Genomic DNA, 19,006 nt, shown 5'->3' with positions numbered 1-19,006 from the left:
TCTCTAAGAACTGATAGGTATTTATTTAAATGGATAGATAGATAGAGTCCACTATCTTCAAGTGCGTGGTGCGGTTAGAAAGTGCAGTTCCATGTTCCCCGTTTCTCGTACTATTTGTAGAGAACTAGAATAACGAAAGACAACAATCTCTTTACAAGAAAAAGACAATGATAGACAAAGTAAATTTTCATCAACCAAAACAGTCTGCTTCTACTTCTAGCAAGAATTACTGACTTATGCAGCTATGCTCGGTATTCTTTGGCCAAAAAATAAAAAATAAAAAAGGCCTAAAAATCTGAAAATGCAAATTAAAAAAATTGCAAAATAAAACCCCCCAGAAAGCTTAAATGACTACAAATAACGAGAGAGATTGTTCACTAACTCGTAATAAAAATGGAATGAATTGAATTGATGAGTTGGAATGGAAAGGAGTTAGAATTGAATTTCTGTTGAAGCTGTTTATAAGTGTGGTCAAATAAGGATTTAGAAAGATTTTAAAATTTTTTAGAATCCATGTGTAATCAAATAAGATTTTAAAAGACTTTAAAAATTCCATTCAAATACAAGGGTGGTCTATTAAAGGATTTTAAAAGATTTTAGAATCATGGTATAGTCAACTAAGATTTTAAAGGATTTTATAGGATCCATGCAAATCTAAATGTATTAAAACTTTTATAGATTTTTTTTTTGGAACTTTAACTAAAAGTTTTTGGTACTGTTCACTTTAACGAAAAAACCACATTTTTACACTAAAATGTCAATCATTGTACTATTTATTTTACTCTTTATTTTCTCTTTATCGTTAAAACTCAAAAATTTTAAACATTTTTCTTTAGTTTTCATTTTTTTTTATTTATAAATTTTGAAAGATTTCACTAAATGAGTGATTTTGTAAGATTTGAGAATAGATGGTAAGCATAAAAAGACTAAAGAATCCTATCTCCAACCCTAAAATTTCTTTTCAACCCCTTTACTTTCTCTCTCTCTCTTCACTCTACGACTCTAGCTTTCTTTCTCTCTCTTTCCATTTCATTTCTTCATTTCTTCATTTTTACTCTTGTTTTCTTGGTTGAACGTGTTCATGGACGAAGCCAATAAAGGCTAACTATGGATAGATGCAGTTACACACGCGTTATCTTTGAATAAAATATGTGTATATAATATCCAACATACCTTCATAGTACATACACTCCAAATCAAATATTAAATGAGCAAAAGTGTTCTTGTTTTATCATTCAAACCAAAAAACCCCTATATCATATATTAATATTTTTCTCATCACTTTGTCACTTTCCACTACTACACTGAAATTTTTGTAACATTGGAATGTGATACATCATCATTTGAATTCATCTCTATTATCATATTGGGTATAAGCCATACTATAATAAGATTTTCTTTGTTGTTTTTCGGATTGTCCTCATTGCCCCTACTAGAAGAAGTTTCTAACTCCGTCCCTAAACATGTTAGCCCTGATTTCTCTACCGTACTCCCCACATGTCCTCAGACCTTCCTCCACACTTGTTGCATAAACTTCCCTTATCTCCTTTTCCACACACACACACACACACACACATATATATATATATATATCAGGACACCAATACACATTTTCTAGCAAGATAAGGATTTAGGTGTTCATATCTGGCTTATAAGGATCATAATCTCATCTGGGTACCAATTAATTTCACAATTTCAGTACTCGTGTTTTGATAAAACTTACAAAGTTAAGAATTGAACGAAGAAAAGAATGGCAACTAATGAGTCGATTTTATATTATATATTTAACTCTATTTTTAGTATGTTTTGGTATTTATTTTGATGAAATTTTAATACTTTGTTATATATTCTCAACGTAGGACATGTGACTTTATCTTGATAAAAAAATGATCAAATGGACGAATTTTGGAGTGTTTTCAATTGGAAGATGTTCATGAGTCTCTCAGCTTGTTTAGGTCAAAGTTTCAGATTTTTCTACCTAACGAATTATTTATGGGAATGAAACAAAGGAGTAGTGTGAGATGCTAAAAAACTGACGTTTTGGGTTTAATTGCAATTTTTGGAGTTCAAGATGGCCTCTTTTGGGCTTGGGTCCTTCTGGAAAAGTGTTCAAGACATCTTAAACTTTAAAACAAGCTATTTTGGGCCTGTTTTTGAAGGTGGTTAAGGCCTAAAACATGGCAGATTCTCCTTTATTTGTAAGGAATTTGTTTCTAAGTTTATTTTAATTTATTTTGTTTCTTAGTTTTATTCTAAGACATTTTCTAGGGAGGATTTCAATTGTAGTATTATAAATAAAGATGGCCAGCCCTAGTAATTCTCTATGAAAACTTTGAGAGGATTGCCAAAGGCTCTGGCAGATTTCAGACTTTAGTCTACAAGGTGTTTTCTCTATTTTCCTACTTCAATAAAATTCCTTTTGATTTTAATATGAATATGCGTAACTAACTTTTTTTTGTTAGGGTGAGGCTATGAGCTTTAACATGTATATGTAGTTTTTATTTAATTGCTTATGATATTATATTATTATGCATGATTGCTTTGAATTATTAGTCATTGTGTTTAAACTATCTTTATATCTTAATGATTTGCAACCATAAGGATGTTTAGATAAGTAATTGAATGCAATCCGGTCGGATATCACCAAAGGATTGAGTATGGCTTCTTGTGATTGATAATTGTCATTTAAGGCGAATATCACGCTCTTAGGGCTTGCATGGTTTTTCAAAAGGGTTTTCACCACACTTAATGAGTCATGGATGTTTACATTTGATCTGAATATCACAGACGTATGGTATGTTAAATATACATTCTTACTTAAATGTCACAAGGAGAATATCCATAAGGAAAACTTAACCTTCAAATTGCATATGTAATTCATAAGCAATTGGTAAAAATCCTATCAGCAACCTTCAAACTTGCCCAAGTAAAAGTAGATCATAAAGTTATTACTTACTTCTGTTATATTGCTTTTTGGAGGTGCAGAACCCCCTGTACACTCAAGGAACTCAAGCAAATTATCCACTGCAAATGTAACTTTCAAATTCAATCCTGCCCTGATGAGGTTTAATTCTAACCCATAATCAAATAATTAAACTTTGGGGCTTTGTATGATCTTGAGGTCCTCTGCAAAGAAGAATAAAATGGTAGTGGTAGCAAATGGCCTGTTCTACCCAATTATTGGATTCACGTCGCGCGTGGCCTCCATCTAAATGTCTTTCAGTAATTTGGGGTCAAATTTTGGCGACGACAAAGTTGAGTTTTGTGGGGAGGAATGGGACTCAGTTTCATATTGGATGGCAAGGCATTTTACTTTGATGGTGGAATTTGTAAGGGAAAACTACCCCACATCTTGAATCCTTGTAAATCTAGCTTTCATGAATGATAATGGTGGAAGTTGGACATTGGGAAGTTTATTAATTTGTATTTGAATTTTCTGCTGGTAGAAGACTATATATGGACAGTTGGGGTTACTCAGGAGAACTGAGCAAAGTTCTTTAACTTTTTTCAAGTTTTTTTATTTTTATTTAGTTATTTATTATTTATTTTTATCCTATTTTTATTTAAAAAATAATTTTTTGAATGACAAGAAGTCTCTCAAGATCCATTCAAATATTTAATCAAAGTCCATAAGAATCTTATCATTCAGTACTATGGTCTAGTGGTATTTCTCTTCGTTTAGAAGTAAGAAGTTTTAGATTCGAATCTCGTAGATGACGAATTCGATATCAAATTAGAACTGACCATTGTATGACTTAACCAAACTCTTCCCTTTAACCAAACTCCCCCTTCCCTATATAAAAATATCATAAAACTTTCTAAAATCGGATAGAATTGGCACACATTCCCATATATTTATTTTTAATTTTATTTTAAATATTGGTATTATTATTGGAATAAAAAAATTGTAGTCTACTTTAACATAAACGTGCCATAAAGTTCAATATTAGCCACAAATTTAACATTCAAACAAAGATTTTTCTGTTACATTAGTAAGACCATCGCGTGATATTATTATCACATGTTTTTTATGCAAAGAAATTCATAAAAGCATAAAACCTCTAGTACAACCGTTTTCAATACAATCAAAATTAAAGGTAGGAAGAGCAACGTCAGGTAAACATAAATCCCAAAAATGAGAATTCGAGAAGGAGAGATCAAGGTGAGCTAAAACATCCACAACAATATTATTATCATTACTATTATAACTTATGAATTTGTTTTTTTATAATATACTCTAAAAATAATATATTAATTATATCGTCCACCCATGTTAAGACATTTAATGTAACATCCCACATCGCCCAGGGGAGTGGATCCTCTAAACCTTATATGTATTTTTCCCATCTCTACCTATTATGAGGCATTTTGGGAGCTCACTGGCCTCAAGTTCCATCGGAACTCCGAAGTTAAGCAAGTTCGCGTGAGAGCTATCTCAGGATGGGTGATCTACTGGGAAGTTCTCGTGTGAGTTCCCAAAAACAAAACCGTGAGGGCGTGGTCGAGGCCCAAAGCGGACAATATCGTACTACGACGGAGTCGAGCTAGTGATGTGGTGGGGGCGCGGGCCGGGATGTGACAATTTGGTATCAGAGCCAATCTCTGGCCGGATGTGTTCGATGAGGATGTCGGGCCCTTAAGGGGGGTGGATTGTAACATCCCACATTGCCTAGGGGAATGGATCCTCTAAACTTTATATATATATATATATATATATATATATATATTCACATCTCTACCTAGCACAAGGCCTTTTGGGAGATCACTGGCTTCGAGTTCCATCGAAACTCCAAAATTAAGCGAGTTCGCGCGAGAGCAATCCTAGGATAGGTGACCCACTGGGAAGTTCTCGTGTGAGTTCCTAGAAACAAAACTGTGAGGGCGTGGTCGGGGCCCAAAACGGACAAAATCGTGCTATGGCGGAGTTGAGCCAAGGATGTGGTGGGGGCCCGGGTCGGGATGTGACATTTAAAGTGAAAAACCAAGTACCAAGCATTTCGCATCAAGGTTCTAAAAGACGCTAGGTGCTAGTCGAGCGGCGGGCTAGGTCTTAGCGCCTAGGCAGGTAGGCAGGGTCTAGGCGGATGCCTAGGTGGAGTTAATTAAATCTATTATATTTCGTATAAATAAGTGTCTGTTTATACTTAAAATATATATGAATTTATCATAAACTACAAAAATGGAATGACATATATATTATGAGCTATTGGAACATAATGAAAACATGAGGAACACGTATATAATGTGTGTTTTTTTAAGTATTCAATAAGTCTTTTACAATTTATTGAAAAAATAAAATGCAAAATGAATGTTATTTATTTTCTGTGTAAGTGAGTCGTAACTTAGGAGGATGTCTAGGCAGTTTAGACAAGCGTTCTTTCTTAATTTTCAAATTCCTAGGCATTAATTAGGGAGGTGGTCAACCACCTAGAGCCTATACGGCGCTAGTAGGGATTTTTAGAACAATGTTCCGCATACATATATGTGTAGAGTATATAAATTTCTCTCCAATCATGCATGCACGTTTTTTAACTGCAACACTTAAAGTCTTGGTGCCATAAGGTCCAAAACTCTCTGCATTAATGTCGATCAATAATGATCTTGAACCATGCCTGCATCAATACGGTCGAATGAACATGTAGTTTCTAGTTCCCAAGTTATAGAAGGCCAACGGAAAAGAAACAAAAACACTACTTTAATTATTTCTTTGGCCAGGGATTGAGAATTGGGGACCTTTGGAGACATGTTTGTCTGGTAGGATTTACATCCGATCTTCCCAGGGACACGTGACCAGTGTTTGAGGACACTTGGAAAATAGTATTATTATAACAAATCTTGATTGGCATTCATGTCTAGCAATCTGGGGTTTCTTGTATTTTTGTGGGAGTGAGTCATTTATGTTGATCAACTATCAGCCTACTGATCATGTGATGAGAAAATTAGAGAGATGGACATTAATCGTGTTATGTGAAGAGAAAGAAAGAAAGATGGACAGTGAAATGGCCGGGGTAGGGAAGATCCTCTTGTCGAGCTAGGGCACAGAATTTTGAAAAAAACATTAATTTGTACAAACTAAATACAATCTCATCTCAATCTTTCCTTAGTTCACTTCTATAGCACAAAACTATTATTAGACAAACTGTTATCAATTAGCTAAGAGTTCGTTTGAAGTCTAGGATTTGAATGAATTGTATATTAACTCCTAAAGTTCAAGATGTATTGAATGTGGAGGTGAATGATGATTCATTTTAGAGTAATGCTAAGTAGACTAAATTTTTTAAACTAAATTTGCAAACTAAATGATATGGTTATAGATAATTGAATTATTAATTATATATCGATTAACGTGCTTGTTTTTTATTGGTGACATCTCATTTGGTTTAAAAAATTTGGTCTCCCTCTTCATTTTAAGTTAAAATAGAAAATTAGGTGATATTAATTAGCTCCTCAAAGTAGTGTGTTAATGCTAAAAACTGGGAGGTCAACTCTTGATGAGTGTGGGCTAATGCTCATCATAGTAAGGTTAAGATTAACTTAAGAGATATAATTAACAGTAAAATAAACACAAGAATATATAGTGGTTTGCCTATAAACGAAGCTACGTCCATTGTAGTTTGTATATATTTTTTCAGGTGGTTACAAATGTTGCATCAAATGGCTCAAAGCCTTCAGTTGGCATGGAGAAGCCAAAGAACCGTAGGCTTCCTCCATCCAAATCTGCCATCCTCCTATCCTCTGCTCTTACCCCCTTTATGTAGACAAACTCTCTTTCCTGAGGAAGGTTAAGTGTGTGGTCTAAAAGAAAGGGTGATGTGGCCTCTACCTATACCCAATAAATATTTAAAGCCTAACAAGTATATAATCTTGGTCAAATACTCAAAGGGTCTTATTTAATGGTGGTTATTCGTCGAGAGCACCCCGGGGAAGGTGGTTGTTCGTAGAGCACTCGGGATAGGTGGTCATTTGTAAAGCATTCTGGAGAGGTAGTCTATGTAGAGCAGTTTGGAGAGCTAGTCTCTGTAGAGCACTCAGGAGAAGGTGGTCTTTGTAGAGCACCGACCACTAAATAGTAGGCCACTAGAGAGCTGATCATTTGGAAGATGTGATATTTCATGTGCCAAAGGATCTCTTCCATCCAACGGTGATCTGTTAAAGAGTCTTCCTTCACAATGGTGATACGGCAAGAGTGAGACCGGGTCATCCTGGAGATCCACCTTCTACCTTCAAGTTGTACACAACTTTTACATTTCTTCCTTTAACATTAAACCCTTGGATGCACGATCAGGTGGGAATTTGGATTACACTATTCTTATGAGTTTTATGACCAAGAAAGAACAAAGGGTACTTGTACGGGAGATCGATCGATTCGATTGGTTCATCTGAAGCTGATCGACGTCCATAATATTAAACATCCAATGGCAGGTTCCCGACCCTCTTGTATGGGAGCCGACTGTCCATCCAAGACAAGCAAGAGACCACCATTCTAGATTGGACTATATTTTACTTAATGCGATAAAAAGACTAGTCTAACTATACCCTCCTAGGGTTCTCTCTCGAAGTGACATAATGGCACAGCACGTACCCACTCTACATGGGACATTTGCTTTTCGTTCCCTCTTCTACACTCTCCATGTAGTATCAAAGTATCAACAACCCCCCCCCCCCCCCCCCCCCAAAAAAAAAAATTCGACTTTTATTTACTTTCTAGGGATGTGACACTTTTTTCTAGTTGCTTCTGCATTTTTCTAGCTAAACTTACGTGTTTCGTAGATGAGGTTTCATGATTTCTTGAGTGTGAGTTAATGATGATTTTTTTCCCACTATACATAGATAATTGATTTATTTAAATTTATTATTATTTTTTTTTTTGGTCAAATACATTTTTTTTCTTCTCTATGTATACATCTTTGTTTATTTCTTACATTTAAATTGAATTTCAAGAATTAAGAGTAAAAAATAAATAATATTGTGCAAAAGGAAAAATAAAAGAGAAAAGAAGTATGTATACATTATTTCCCTATATATGTTAACTGTTGATTTTGATATATGAAATCAAGTTTTTGATATATGAAATCAAGTTCTTGAAGAAGATTGGTTGCTTGTGCAATTGGGTCCCTTATGTTGTTTGTGTTTATTGGATGCTAGGGCTAGGGCTACGGTGGTACAGGATATATTTCCTGCTTTAGTTCAATCTTCGGAAAAGTTGGTTCCCCCATTTCTAAATTTTGAAGCCTACATCGAAAGCATTTCTCAAAGCAAGCCCGCTTTTCTGTCATTCAAAAGTCCAAAACCAATATCAAGACCAGATTGTCCTTGCCCCCCATTTCCAATATGATCTAAATGTCCCAGCAGACCCACCAGCAAAATAATGGTACAGACAATGAAAAAAGTCAGCAACCTTTTAGTGGGATATAATAAGAGGATGGAACTGTGTTTGTCCTAATTATGACACACTTAAAAGTATAGTTGTCAATTGATCCAACCTTGTTTGGTCTATCAGTTTCAACTTTCATGGCATTACTCTTGATTTAGAAGAGAGAATCCGCTTGCCCGCACTTTATATCTGCATGACATTGTGACAACTCCACCATCATGTTAGTTGCCTCACTCATTGCGCTTCATGTCTCAACGCTCTCTACCTCTTTTTACCACCTACTGTCTTCTGTCCTCTAGCGAGGGATTTTTTTTTTTTTTTGAAGGATTGAGTTTAAACCAGAAACCCAAGGCTAAGAAGCCAAACAGAAGCAAGAGAGCCTACAACGAGGCAAACACAGCGAGGCAAAACACCAAGCAAAGCAGTGAGCAGGGATACAGCAAACGACACAATCACTAAGAGAAAGTGTCACCCCAAACCCACCCAACCCGCTAATGAGGACATGGAAGACCATCGTTACATAAAACATGAACTAACGAAGATGGGGGTCTGTCAACCCACACAAAATCACACATCTCCGTAATACCAGCTGATGCGAGAGCATCCGCTGCCATATTGGCTGATCTTGGAACCCAAGACCAGCGACAATTCTGGAAAGCCGAACCCACCCTTGCAGCTCTAGCCAAAATGGGGAAGGCCTCCCAACTGCCATTTTCAAGAGAACCATTGAGACAGGAAATAGCCTGAAGAGAGTCAGATTCAATAATAACAGAGCTGAATCCCATCGAGGCACCCAATTCACAACCACGCAGAATCGCAAAAGATTCAGCCACCAAAGAAGAAGGGGCCGAAATAGAAGACCGAACCGCAGCCAGAAAACCCCCATCGTCCTGCCTAGCAATCACCCCCGCGAAACCCATCCGAGAAGATTTAGACCAACTGGCATCCACATTGATCTTAACAAATGGAGAAGAAGGAGGACACCACCTGACAGCACCATCCTCCCGAGAGACCGAGACAGGCCGAGCAGAACCCACAGAAGACATAGCAAGAAAAAAATTCCCGAAAGCAGTCGACAGAGAAAAAATAACTTTAGCCGGGTTGATAGAAACCTGATTAAACACATAATCACAACGAGCTTTCCAAATGAACCAGCAAGTAAACGCAACATAAGCCTGGAACCACTGCCTGTCAACCGAGGAGCCCCAGTTAGACGAGAACACAGATTGCAGCCACAGAGCCCACGAATCAATACCGGCAACATCAACTTTATAATTCAAAGCTCCACCAAACCAAACAGCCGCCACCCAAGGACAGCGGAGGAAAACATGCTCCACAGATTCGTCAGCACTCCGAGAAAGAGGACAAGAGGGAGAGGGGGATAATCTCCTGGTAAAAAGAGCCTTACCAGTAGGCAGGCCAAGATGCAACGAAACCCATAAGAAATGCCGAATTTTGGGAGGCACATCCAGTTGCCAAATGCAAGTCCAAAGAGATTTAGGAATCGATCGAACAGCCGGCAGCCGATGATCCCTCACGTCCATAGAGCGAACTTGAAGCCACCTGTACCCCGATTTCACAGAGTATTTGCCATTCCGGTTAGCAGCCCAAATAAGCCGGTCATTCCATCTTGAGTCACCAATAATCGTTTCCTGAATAGCCCGTTGATCTACCATAGATAGAAATGGTCTTAGGAAATCAATATCCCATTGACGGGAAGAGGCGTCAATGAGGGAGCTAACCCGTAAGTTCGACGAAACAGAAACTTCACCAAGCGGCAGGGGGTGCCCCGAAGGGAGAGAGGGCAGCCATCTATCCACCCAAACCCTCACATCCCCCCCACCCATAATTTGCCAATGAGATCCGCTAGCAAGAAGCTCCCTGCCCGAAAGAAGACTGGACAAAGCCCACGAAGCCCGAGCCCCTTTTTTAGCCTCCCAAAAAGAGCAATGCGGGAAGTACCGGGCCTTAATAACCCGAGCCCATAATGAATTCGGCTCCGTAAGTAACCGCCAGCACTGCTTAGCAAGGAACGCATCATTAAACTCCTGAAAATTTCTGAAACCCAATCCACCCATATCCTTAGGCAGGCCAAGCACCTCCTTCGACACCCAGTGAATCTTTCGGTTCTCCCCATGGCTTCCCCACCAAAATTTCGCAACCAAGGCATCCAACTCCTGACAAACCACAGCAGGAAATTTAAAAATGCACATAGGATAAGCAGGAATGGCCTGGACCACCGCCTTAATCAAAACTTCTCTTCCCGCCCTCGACAACGCACTCTGCTTCCACCCTTGGAGCTTTCCCAAAATTCTGCCCTTAACATAAGCCAGGCCACGCTTCTTGGAACGACCCCAGATGGCAGGGACCCCTAAATAAGTGCCCGGATTATCAACCACAGACACACCAATAATGCCGCCCAAATTGGCAGCCACCCCTTTAGGAACATTCACACCAAAATAAATACTAGACTTCAGGAGATTCACTTTCTGCCCCGAAGCCTCACAATACCTGTCAAGAATAGAGAGTAAGTTCCTACAATATTTATCCTCCGCTCTCAAGAACAGCAGGGTATCGTCCGTGAAGAATAAGTGAGATATAACGGGCCCCGAGCCACCAATCCTAACTCCCTCCAGCCTTTTATCGTCAACCGCAGCTTGAATCATGCACGAGAGAACCTCCCCCAGAATGATAAACAGATAAGGAGATAAGGGATCACCCTGCCTAAGACCCCTAGATGGAGCAAACTTTTTACCTGGCTGTCCATTAAGAAGGACAGCAAAATTTACCAAAGAAACACATCCCATAACAAGCCTTCTCCACATATAACAGAATCCCATTCTCTCCATAACCGCGTCAAGGAAATCCCATTCTACCCTATCATAGGCTTTTTGCATATCCAATTTGATTCCCATTTCAAACTTCCGTTTCGCAGTTCTTCCTTTCAAAAAATGGAACATCTCGTGAGCAATCCCGATGTTATCTTGGATTTGACGACCCACCACAAAAGCATTTTGGGAGGGAGAAATAAGCTTAGGAAGAATCACCTTTAATCAGTTCGCCAAAACCTTGGACAACACCTTGTAAGAATAGTTACACAGGCTAATAGGCCGAAACTGCGAAACCGACTCAGGGTGCGGAACCTTTGGGATCAGAACAATACACGTCGCATTGAGAGCAGCTGGACTCCTCGACCTCTGCATCAACTCCCTCACCAAAGTACATACATCCGCAAAGACATGCTCCCAAAAGGATTGATAAAAGATACCTTGAAAACCATCCGGTCCCGGAGCTTTAAGACCACCCATTTTAAAGATCGCTGACTTGACTTCATCCTCGGTAACCGGCGAAAGAAGCGCCTGATTCATATCCTCCGTCACTCGCGGGCTAATACAGTCCAACAAAGAGCCCCAAATCCGGGCTCCTCCAGAAGTAAACGTTTGCATAAAATGATCATCCACCAACTTGCGAACACGACTCGGTTGCTCCACCCAATGCCCAAACTCATCCTTAATTTTTATAATTTGATTGCGTCGTCTTCGATGCAAAGTAGAAGAATGAAAGAAACTAGTATTTGCATCCCCCTCACGAAGCCATCTTACTCGAGAACGCTGCATCCAGTAACTTTCCTCCTGAGCCCTCAAATCATCAACTAGCTGCATTTTCTGCTTAATGACGTCACAATTAGAGCGCCAATCCCTCTGAAGCTCCTGCAACTGAAGAAGGAGTTCCTGAATCATTTGACTTCTCTTCTTGAATTTATTTCGGCTCCACCTAATGAGACTGGATTTGCAATCGTTAATTTTCTTCGTCCACTTCACCAGCACCTCACCGGCTCCTGTCTATTCCAGCAAGAGCGCACCACCTGATCACATTCATTCTCCTTAGCCCAGAATGCCTCAAACTTAAACACCCTACGCCCCCGCATACTCACCGAATCAGTTTGAAGAATGAGAGGACAATGATCAGACCCCATAACCGTCCCATGCGTAACCAGAGACTCAGGCCATAAGTCCTGCCATAGCCCGTTGATCAAAGCCCGATCAATCCGCTCCTCCACCCAATGACCATGACGCATACCATGCCAAGTGAAAGTAGGACCATTAAAATCCAGATCCCACAAATTAGTAGCCTGCATGAAGTTCTCCAGATACCTAGGCCAGTTATAAAGGACCTCCACACCCCCGGACTTCTCATGATCCCAAAGAAATTCATTAAAGTCCCCGGCGCATAGCCACGGAATATCAGAAGGAGAAAAATAACTCGACATCCATTCCCAAAATTCAGCTTTATCCTCCCTGTAAGGAGTTCCATAAACTCCAGTAACCCGGACCCACTTTCCATCGCCATCATTTCGCATTATGACATCAATAATATTCTTAGAAGAAAACAGAGTTTGCACCTCCACGGAGTCATCCCACCACAAACTAAGCCCACCTGCCCTGCCAACAGGAGAAACATTGACACCATAATGAAAACCCAAACGTCTCCTAACACCATCTAATCTATGATCTTTCATTTTAGTTTCAGATAAAAAGATCATAGAGGGTCGTTGGTTTCTAATAAGACCATGGAGGGCCCTAACTGCCGTGTCCGACCCTAGACCACGACAGTTCCAAAACACCAGAATCATGGCGATCGTGCGGCTGTTGAAGGCCAGCCGCCACCACCCCGAGCCAGGTTACCCGCACAAACAGCCAAGACACTGCCCTTCGTCTCACTCGAGACAGCCTCCACATGATCCCACAAACCACGAGCATCCATGGTTCCATCATAAAGCACTTGTCTACCAGCTTCCGGGTTGGGCCCTTGAGTTTTCTTTTGCGGGGATGGAACTAATTCCATACCCGGAGGCTCCACTCCTCTCTTAACTCCACCAACCTCATGTCGCACCAGGCCTGAACACTGTTGAGAAATACTAACCTTTGTTCCCAAGGACTCCCCACCAGCACCATCTGGTATAGTCTCAGCATAAGCCTCACTGACATCCCGAATCCGAACCGAAGGCCCTCATTCTCCCCCCTGGAAAACCACATGGTTAAGAACTGACGGGAAGCTCCCGTCACCACATTCCCATCTGAGTTGACGGCAAAGCTGAGGCACCACCACCTGAATCTGACTAGCAGGACGAGTTTGTCGTTGCACTCTACGCCATTTCTTCTTGTCACGGGTGTGAGAACCATGCTCCCCAGCTGTATCCCTAGTTGTGTCCTGCCTACTCGGAGTCACCCTTCGGATCGGACTCTGCAACCTCAACTCAGGACGATCACTGCCCCTTACCATTCCCGCCGTCCTCATTTCTCCTACTCCCAAACGCGACGGGCGCACGGACGCCACAACATCACGCACCGGGGGAGCTTTAATCCAATCTCCATAGCCCTCCGCCCCACCCTTGTTCGCCGCGTAGGAGCACTCCGTGTTAATATGATCAATCCGCCCACAATGATAGCAAAAATCTTGGAGCCTCTCGTACCGAAACTCAACCCAAGTCTCACGGTTTTCCTCCCTTTTCAACCAACATCCAGGGACAAGCGGGTTCTCCGAATGAACTAACACTCTAGCTCTTAAGAAGCCACGAGCCTTTACTGGATCCTCCAGCTCCAAAAAAGCACCAACCGGCCTAATGAGCTAAGTAACATTCTCTTTGGACACCATACTTAAGGGGACACCTCTGATTTGAACCCAGAAAGGAACAGTCTTCATGTCTACTTCCTCCAAAGCAAGGTCCGGAGGCCAAGCTTTCACTACAAAATTTTTCTTCATGACAGCCCACGGCACCTGCGCCAGGATCATCTGAGCCATACTCTGATCCGGAACAGAGATAATGAATAAATTCTCTCGGACCCATTTAATTCCCACTTCACCTAGATCCTTCCACGCCGAGTTAAGAATATTTCTGATACCCCATCTATTCAATGATTTCTGCGTCAAAGCCTTACCAACCAATTTAACACCAATCTCCATCGTAGACAGATCCAGCGAACGATCCAGATGCACAACAAGCTCTTCCACACCAGGATTGTCCATAAGAAGCAGGCTCCACACCTTCGACAGCCTCAGAGGTGCCGCAGAGTACTTGGATGTCGCAGAAAAAACCCTAGAAGCACCCGCCAGTACCAGTCGTGAATCTTGAATCAGCCTCGAATCTTCGAGCAGAACCAAAGGAAAAGCAATACCATAGGCATTAAAGGCATAAGCCTGCAAATACCTACCGGTATGGGAGAAAAGAGGCTGAGCTCCTTTAATTCTGCCAACCACCATCTCAACAGACCCATAAATACTACTCCAGCATTTAAAGTTATGAGATTGGTTGGTACCCATCTTCACGCCAACCTCACAGAGACCACATTTTTGCCAGCCGATCAATCCCACATCGATACCAGCCGTACAGAGAAATAACTTCCCCACCCCCAAACTGACCAAACAGTGTAACCCTAACCCCCACATCAGAGAATGAAGGGGATAACAGCCCTGTCCACTCTCACCCATCCTGACCCCACCCCAACCAGATGAAACGCTAACCCCAATCGCAGCGCACAGAGACGGAATTAAAACCCCAATCGCAGAGCACAAGACGGAATTAAAGTTCCACCAACCCCAATCTTACAAACCCCCAACAGAAGAGCCGGACCACAGCAGGCAAATTAGATACTGATAGAAAGCCCCACCACCAACAGAAGACCCACACACCCCAAACGAAGACTATCAAGAAAGAATAACTAGCTCCACCTACCCCTCACAAGAATCGCCCCAGAGGAGATCCACCTACCCCTTTCAGAAAAACGCCCAAAAAGAAAACCACCAACACCGGAAGCTAACCCAGAAACAGCAAGGTGAACGACCCACACCCACAGTACGACACGCACAACGGCGGAAGCTCACGACGGAGAAAAAGCTCTCACGAAGGAGAGAAAAAAGTGTCAGCCTCGGTATTTTACTTTACTCTTCGACCTTTAGGGAACTTTTTCCTAGCGAGGGATTTGGAATATTGTTGGAACCCTTCGAATTTAGGAAGTATTTGAAAGTGTTGGGATTCTTTATCATAATTAAAAATAAAGTTTGTTATTGGCTAATTAATTTTTAATTCATACGAACTTGCACGATTCTGACCCACCAACTTCTAGGTCCAATCTAGAATGAATCTTAGGGGTCAGATGACCACTCATATCACTCTAACTCGTTTGAAGGCTCAGACAAGGTTCTCCTCAAAGTGCGTTTGCCACGTAGGCAACCAGACCCGAAAATATTTTGCCTCCTTAAATGCATACGAGTGCATCATTTGACAAGCTAATACCATTGCGGCAATCGAGTGAAACCCCACATGACATAACTCAAGGCCATCAACCAGAAATTATAGTCCCTACCATCACCAAATAGCCGATCTACCCCTACTCTAGCTTAGCAATAAGATCGAGGTTGTTCCTTCTCCACTACCTAGAGTTTACTATTTTCTTTACATTTCAAGTCCATTTATTTTTTAAGTCATGTAGCTCAGCTTGTTGGCCTAGATTTTACTTTTGCAAACATTTGTAATTTGAACTTCCTCGTGAAATGATTACATTATATTTCTAGTTTTAATTTCAGTTTCTCTTTCATTTACTTTTTTGGCAAACCCATGCAAATTCACCCTAAATTCTAAGTCCTCGTTCGCTTGAGGCTCAAAAGAGAACTTAATCGAACCAACTTTCTGCTTGGTGCACAATCTTTTGGTTAAGAAGTCAGTTTTACGCGCAACTCCACATTCAAACACGATCACTGTCTGTTGGCAACCTCCAACAGTGGCACGCCTATCTCTCTTTCTTTCGAGCCATCCCGTGATACTAAGATCGAAAACAACACTCAGAGCAAATGTGTATTGAATCCAATTTAGGCTCTATTCGAGTTTTGACACCAACAGAGACAAATGTTAAGTTGCGGTGCTTCCAATTAGACTCATTTGATAATTTTAGAACCATTAATCCATATTTTGAAGCACTGTTGAGCTCAACATGAAATGTTTTTTTTTTTTAATAATAAAAAAACGTTACTTCATTGGGTAACTTTAATGCTATATCAATACATTAACAGTAAAGTTAAACTCAAAAGGAAAAAACTGATAAAGTGGAGAAAAGCTGAACAACTAAAGCGGACAACATTCGCACTGATAACTTCCAAGTCCACGTCACAAAATTTAAGCGCAATCATTGGTTAAGCTCATACAACTCTAAATCACGAAAATCCCAAGTTAATCCATAATTCTAAACCTTGAAGGCCACTACAAACTGATACAACGCTGCCATAGAACTCACAACATCTAGTCATAAGGAACATGTGCAACTGACGGATCTGTGGACTCGAAATCAGTCTATATTATTTTAAAATTGAGCAAAAAAGTCAACAATAGTAATAATTTGAAAATAGCAGCAAGGTCAAGGTCATTCAAAACGAAGGTAGGACAATGTTTACCGAAAAAAGGGAAATAATTTAAAAATGATTTCGAAAGTGAAATTAGCGTGAAGAGCGTTATAACAGTAACAAAGTACTGGTTTAGTTAAGATAAAGTCACCATAAGAAATTAATTTCACCACGAACAGAGAAAAAAATATATAGAGAAGAATGAGGGTAGGATGGGAAGCAAATGCTCTACGTTTACCTCCCCTCGAATAGCGCCTAGGATTTTCTCTTTTTATCTCAAAAGAGGGGTAAGATCATCTTTGATCTCTGCTTTTGGAGTAGATGAATTCGAAAATCTGGACCATAGAATTTAAATTTTGAGCTCCATTAGCCTATTTCATTGGTCCACGTCACACATACACCCTCATCTTTCTCTTATGACCTTGATTTTCTAATCCGTCTGCTCCAAAGGCAGAGATCCATCGATGATCTCATTCCCCTTAAAAGATACTCTTTTTTTTGGATGAGGATCCCTTGCGGATCTTCTTTGTGGAGATCCTAGGCATCCTCATATCTCATTCGTTCATCGTACATTATGCGGTCAATTTTTATTAAGTACTATTTGTGCTTAATTTTAAATAAAAATATTTAAATGATTTCTGACCGCACAATGTACGATGAATGACTAAGATATGTATATTCCTAGGATCCTCACAATTTGAATCCGGATGGGATCCAAATCCCCCTTTTTCCTTATTCTTTTATCTCTAACAATATTTTCAATTTAATAATGTTTGACTTGCGTATTAATAAAAATTTCTTTCAAAAAAAAAAAAAACCACTGATGATTACCAACATAATTGCTGAATAATAAGTACTACCATCAAGCCGTTAAGCTTTGAAGACCACCCATCAAAGATATTAAAGGGCTAAAATAAAGTCAACATTTGATCCACTGTTCAGTTCATCCTCCATTACATAAACAATGAATTAAAGAACACACTTTATTAAGGTGTTGTAAATATGTATAACGATAAAAATAAAAAATAAAAAAAATTACACCCTATTCATCCATATTTTTAAATATTTTTCACCAATTATTTTTTGCCGCATTGGAGAACCAGTCGTAATCAGAGGAGCTCTAGGGATAAAGAGAATCGGCAATAGCTGTGGAGGACTAGTGTGTGAGGCAATTGGCAGCAGTTGCAATCGGAGGAGTTCCGGGGATTAAGATGATCGGCAACATCCCTAATCGGAGGAGCTCCGGCAGTCGGAGAACTAGTGCACACTAGTGGGTGAGGGGATTGAGGAAAAGAGTTGGGTGGGTTTGTGGGTCATCGGGTTTGTTTGGTGGTTGTGGGCCATGGGGTAGGTGAGTGGTGGCAGAAAGCTTAGCTATTGTTTTTGGACCCTGTTTCTATGATCTCCCAGTTCCCATACACTTTCATTCCCTCCTATTTTGTGCGGTCACTGTTAAGTCACGTCAACATTTTATATTGATTTTTTTTATAGAGATAATAAGACAAAAAACAATAGTGATATAAAATGTTGACATGGCTTAACCGTAACCGCACAAATAGGAGGGGATGAGAGTGTATGGGAACTGGGAGGGTAGAGAAGCCAGGTCCATTGTTTTTGAAGAGGAGAGTTTGGTGCGTATGCTTAAACGGAAAGCTCAGACATTCAACACGATGGAAACTAGAGCTGGGAGGAAGGAGAAAAGGAGAGTAAGATGGCCATTTTTGAAAAATTCATTTAATTGGCATTGTTCACCCGTGTTTTGGAAAGAAAAAAAATCAAAGCTGCTATTTGTTGCTTTTGCTTTTTGGCTTCGAATGACCCCCAATTTTTAAAAAGTTGGGGTGTTTACCAAACACAGAAACACCCGAACTTTTTTTCATACCTACTTAAAAAAAACAATAATAAATTAGTAATAAGAAATGTTTGTTTCTCGAATGATTTATGTGGAGCAAAAAATAATCAAGAAAATTATGAAGGTGACACGTGGACTTTTGGGTTAAAAGGAAAAAATTACCCTTGAGGCACACTGGGATTCTCACGCGCATGCAACGGATAATAATGGCTTAATCAAGCAAGAGTCAAAGGTGATCAAAATGGTATCTATTCAAATATCTCTCATCACTCCTCATCAAATCCTTATTCAAAAGGTAACTCCCAAAACTTCATATTTAATTTGGGATTAATTACCATGTTAATTACAAGATATTATTTCACATAATATCTTGCAATTATTCTTCA

General features: G+C 40.0%; 1 protein-coding gene across 1 annotated transcript; it reads right to left on the bottom strand.

Annotated features, from left to right (window-relative positions):
• Nucleotides 1-11,427: 11,427 nt before the first annotated feature.
• On the bottom strand, nt 11,428-14,695 carry LOC139191455 (uncharacterized). Its single transcript, XM_070812332.1, has 5 exons — nt 14,057-14,695; nt 13,441-13,972; nt 13,060-13,329; nt 12,309-12,973; nt 11,428-12,216 (listed from the first exon to the last, which is right to left on the bottom strand). Exons 1-5 carry the CDS (start codon nt 14,693-14,695, stop codon nt 11,428-11,430), a joined length of 2,895 nt encoding a protein of 964 aa, XP_070668433.1.
• Nucleotides 14,696-19,006: the final 4,311 nt, after the last annotated feature.

Source organism: Malus domestica, chromosome 01, assembly GCF_042453785.1.
Source record: "Malus domestica chromosome 01, GDT2T_hap1".
NCBI lineage: Eukaryota > Viridiplantae > Streptophyta > Magnoliopsida > Rosales > Rosaceae > Malus > Malus domestica.
This window is presented reverse-complemented; position numbering and strand designations above follow the sequence as displayed.

Coding starts and splice junctions, on each gene's coding strand:
- LOC139191455 (XM_070812332.1), bottom strand. CDS start 14,695: ATGGGTACCAACCAATCTCATAACTTTAAATGCTGGAGTAGTATTTAT. Junction 13,973..14,056: donor TGAAGACTGTTCCTTTCTGG/GTTCAAATCAGA, acceptor GCTTTTTTGGAG/CTGGAGGATCCAGTAAAGGC. Junction 12,217..12,308: donor TCATTCTTCAAACTGATTCG/GTGAGTATGCGG, acceptor TTGCTGGAATAG/ACAGGAGCCGGTGAGGTGCT.